The 3,989-nt window shown below is 38.5% G+C and overlaps 1 protein-coding gene across 2 annotated transcripts in view; it reads left to right on the forward strand.

The window, feature by feature from the left end:
• Window positions 1-2,917, forward strand: part of RECQL (RecQ like helicase) — a 23,488-nt gene extending 20,571 nt beyond the window's left edge. For both annotated transcript variants that reach the window (XM_042470095.1, XM_042470096.1), the window contains exons 13-15: window positions 143-362; window positions 1,172-1,301; window positions 2,234-2,917. In XM_042470095.1, coding sequence (XP_042326029.1) covers window positions 143-362; window positions 1,172-1,301; window positions 2,234-2,410 — 527 coding nt within the window. In that variant the 3' untranslated portion in view covers window positions 2,411-2,917. The remainder of the gene's footprint in view (window positions 1-142; window positions 363-1,171; window positions 1,302-2,233) is intronic.
• Window positions 2,918-3,989: the final 1,072 nt, after the last annotated feature.

Here is a 3,989-nt window from a genome sequence, read left to right on the forward strand (position 1 = left end):
TGGATGGAAACCTACTGGATGATCTTGGCTAAGTCTGGGACAGAGTGTGCTTTTAATGGCCTTTTTTATCCTCTTTGGCCCCATTGAGTACTTGAGACTAATACTTGTGTTTTCATCTTCTCTGTACCCAAATGGCATTCAGCATTTGAAAATATGAATGTGACAGGGCACTGTCAGGATCTCATCAAGATTTTAAAGCAAGTGGACCACATGAAGGAGAAATTCACTCCTCTAAAATTGACTGATGCCTGGCTTGGGAAAGGTTTGTCAAAACTAGGAGTACGAGATGTTGTTGCTCCCAAGCTTCCACGTGAGGTACTGGAGAGAATCATTGCCCATTTGATACTGCAGCAGTACCTGAAGTGAGTATAAAACCTTCCAGCTCTTTAGCTTTGTGAGGCATTATCTGAATACATGAGAACTTTCAATTAGCAGAAGGATGAGATCACAGACTCTGGTCCATCCCCTGCACCTGCTTGCCTCACAGGAGACCTGGATGTGTTGAATGGCAAGGTTTGAAGAACCACTCCCAGGCAAAAAAGAGAATTTGTGCTCCCAGAAGGCCCTGGAGGACACAATTCACTCTCTAAATGCAATTCCTACCCCCCCCCCTGTTTTTGGCCAGTCAGGTCTGTTTTAGAAACCAAAAAGGGTTTGGGGAAAGTACGCTTAGAGTACGATTGATGGCTCATCCTTCAATGGCTTCTAGGGCATTATTTTTTTGCATGGGAGGGGTCAGAGAGGCTTGTGTTCTGTGAAGGTAAAATGGAGGGCAAAGACATTGCCCAGCCTTGTGTTTTGGTTAAGCACACTTACAGTGCTCTATGCAGTTAGGTACCCTGATAAATGAACATGAGTAGGACCTTCTTTCCATTTCTCGGCATTGGGTGATGACAAGCACGCACAGACTCATCTTTTTACCCTCCAATAATACTCACACATTCATTAACGTAGTGTTAACCATGTGTGCATCCTCAACAGCAAAGTATTTATGGCTCAGTAAGATTAAGCAACAGATGCCGAACATGGTCTTCCACTGATCGCCACCTAAGTCTGTTGCTAATACCAGAGATCCATAGAGTTTTGCCCTTGTTTCCATTCCGCTTCCTTTTTAAATTTCCATTTCCAGTTCTCCTTTTTCATACAAAGATGCTTTGTTTTTTTCTTGCAGGGAAGACTTTAGTTTTACAGCATTTGCTACAATATCCTATGTGAAGATAGGTCCCAGAGCTGATCTTCTGAAAAATAAGGGTCATGTTATCAATATGCAAGTGATAACAAGGAAAAACAGTATTGCTAAGGTAAGATTTAATTAAATATGGTTTTTAAAAAACAAATGTTTAACATGTATATTGAACCACTCTAGCTTTGAAACACTTGTCCCTCCTGTTTCTTGATTCTGTTGGATCCGTTATAATCTTATTTTCTGTATTTTCTTGATTTGCTTTTACTAAATGCATCAGATGGATTCAATTATAAGTCTTTTCTATGTGAGATGTAAATTAAGTCCTTAACTCAACAATCTTTCCATGAGGTATCAAATGTAATATTTATGGAGCAGGCAGTACCCTATATTAGGTTGATTTCCTGAGAGGGTTCAAAGTACTGCCAAGTCTTTGAGGTGTTAGAAAAATAGATTAAATATGATTTCTATAGTGGCAGGATTTCTATTTCTAGCAGTGAAATATCTTAACATGAACATGGGAAATTTCAAAATGAAAACAGTCTTCTCCTGTTTCTACTTTGTTGAGTACCAACAAATTACTCAGTGAATGCTCTACTTAACTGAGCAGTGTGGCTGTTAACTTTCATAACATCTTGGCTCTGCTACACTGCTGACAAGTAGAGTGTGAACAATTAGTTACAATAGTAAGTCTGAGACCAATTAGTAGAAACTAGATCACTTCAAATGGCACACTTCTGAAGAATGAGTTCTCAGGATTCACATTGACTGAATGAATCTGCAATAATTTCTGAACTGCACAACATAGACGGACCATGCATGCTTCTGGATTTCTGTGGTCCCATAATAGCCCAGTATAAAATAGGTGTTTGGAAAGATGTTGTTTCTGCTTTTCATGCATCACATGGAGTGGGGAAATCCAGTAAACATGAAGGTGTCATGTGCCACAGTGCAGAAACAGATCTAAGATTGAAATCAGTGGTGTTCATGTATTTCAGGTGATACCTGGTTTGGCCCAGATGATATTCATAAAAATTGTTTCATCAACAGGTCAGATCACCTCAATTATCCAGTCCAGAAAGCCTGATCCGAAAGAAAATGGAGGTTACATGCAAAAAACAGCAAAATGAACGTAAACGGACTCATTCAAAAAATCCCACCCAAGCAAAAAAGTCTAAAACTGCCATAAATGAAGAAGAGAGTGAGCTTATGATCATAGAAGATTGAGAAGGTGGATTCAAACATGTTTTGCACTACTCAGCTTGTCCTGTAGGGAAAACAAGGGCATACAGAATGCATTTTTTTTCTTCAACCATGCAGACATAAGAAATCACAGCAAATTGGTAGCACTGCAAGGAGAAATGCTTGAAGAAAATAGTCACAGAAGCCAACAATTTCAGTTAGCGGCCACTACCAGTGTACAAACTTATTTTTGAACGTCTTTCCTTTTTTGCATGGCAGGATTTTCTTTGTGCAATAATTCTGCAGTGTCTGTTTTTAAGAGTATGGGGCAGACCAGAAAGAAGAATATCCCATCCCAACTCCCACTCCTCTGTAAATTCAAGAGCTCTAAAATGTTGTTTATTTTCAGCAAAATTCAATATGTATTATTTTTCATTCTCTTATCATGATGCAAAAAAGTAGGTAAGGAGTGTATTTTATTTTTTTGAAAAAAGGTAAAAATTTGTACTTCATTCATCTTTTATACAATAAAAATATCTCTTTTCAAGTTGTCATCTTGATTATTTTCCATTTATTTATTTATTCATTTAAAATCCAGTCCGTTGCCTAGTTATTTACTTATGGTGGAGGATTATAAAATACAACATTTTTTGTGTTCATCATTGTTTCAAAGAAGCACTACAGGAAAGATGAGTTATATGTATCTTTTCTTATTTTGTTAAAAGAAAATCTAAAACTGTTAGCAATATGTTTCATGGATGAAGAATCAAAATAGAAGAAAGTGGTTAGGAAACAAGAGTGAGAGGTGTGTGCGTTTTAAAAAAGGTACCAGAGGGTGCTTGCCCATGGCTTTTCCATTCTTTTATTTTACTGTTTTTTCCCCATTTTTCCAGATCTGGACACTGTCAGGGGGAAGGACTTTGTGTGATTCATGAGAAGTAGGTCCCTCTACTACTACTCTGGAATGGCACGTAATAGCTTGCACCTCCTTGGCTAGATTCTAGCTGGGTGATTGTGGGGAATGATAAAGTTAAAGTAATAAAGTTGAGAGACTGTCAACTGTATGTTGACATACAAGTGGATCTTTATTTATCTCTTTAAAATACACTAATGGTTCCTTCCTCTCACACAGATTCTAGAGGGTGATGCTCAAGGACAGTTACTCCCCAAAAAAGAAGCTTAATTGTGGAATTCCTCAAGGCACCATCCTGTCCCCAATGCTATCAATATATATATATATATATATGAACCCGGTGGGAACTGAACCATTGCAATGCAACGCCTGCAATTCCTAGCTTTCTCAGACGTTCCAGCAGGATGTTATGATCGTGTCAAAAGCTGCTGAGAGGTCTAAAAGCACCAACATGGTCATGGTTCCCCTGTTGATGCCTAGATGATGGTCATTAGCTAAGGCAACCATGGTAGTCTCAACTCCATATCCTGTCCTAAAGCCAGTTTAAAATGGATCTAGCTAATTGGTTTCATCGAAGACCACTTGGAGTTGAAGGACAACAGCCCTCTCAATCACCTTGCTTAAAGAATGGTAAATGGTAAATGAGACACTGGCCTATTATTGTTCATAACCAGAGGGTCTAGGAAAGGTTTCTTCAGAAATGGTCTAACA

This window comes from Sceloporus undulatus, chromosome 5 (assembly GCF_019175285.1).
Source record: "Sceloporus undulatus isolate JIND9_A2432 ecotype Alabama chromosome 5, SceUnd_v1.1, whole genome shotgun sequence".
Lineage (NCBI taxonomy): Eukaryota > Metazoa > Chordata > Lepidosauria > Squamata > Phrynosomatidae > Sceloporus > Sceloporus undulatus.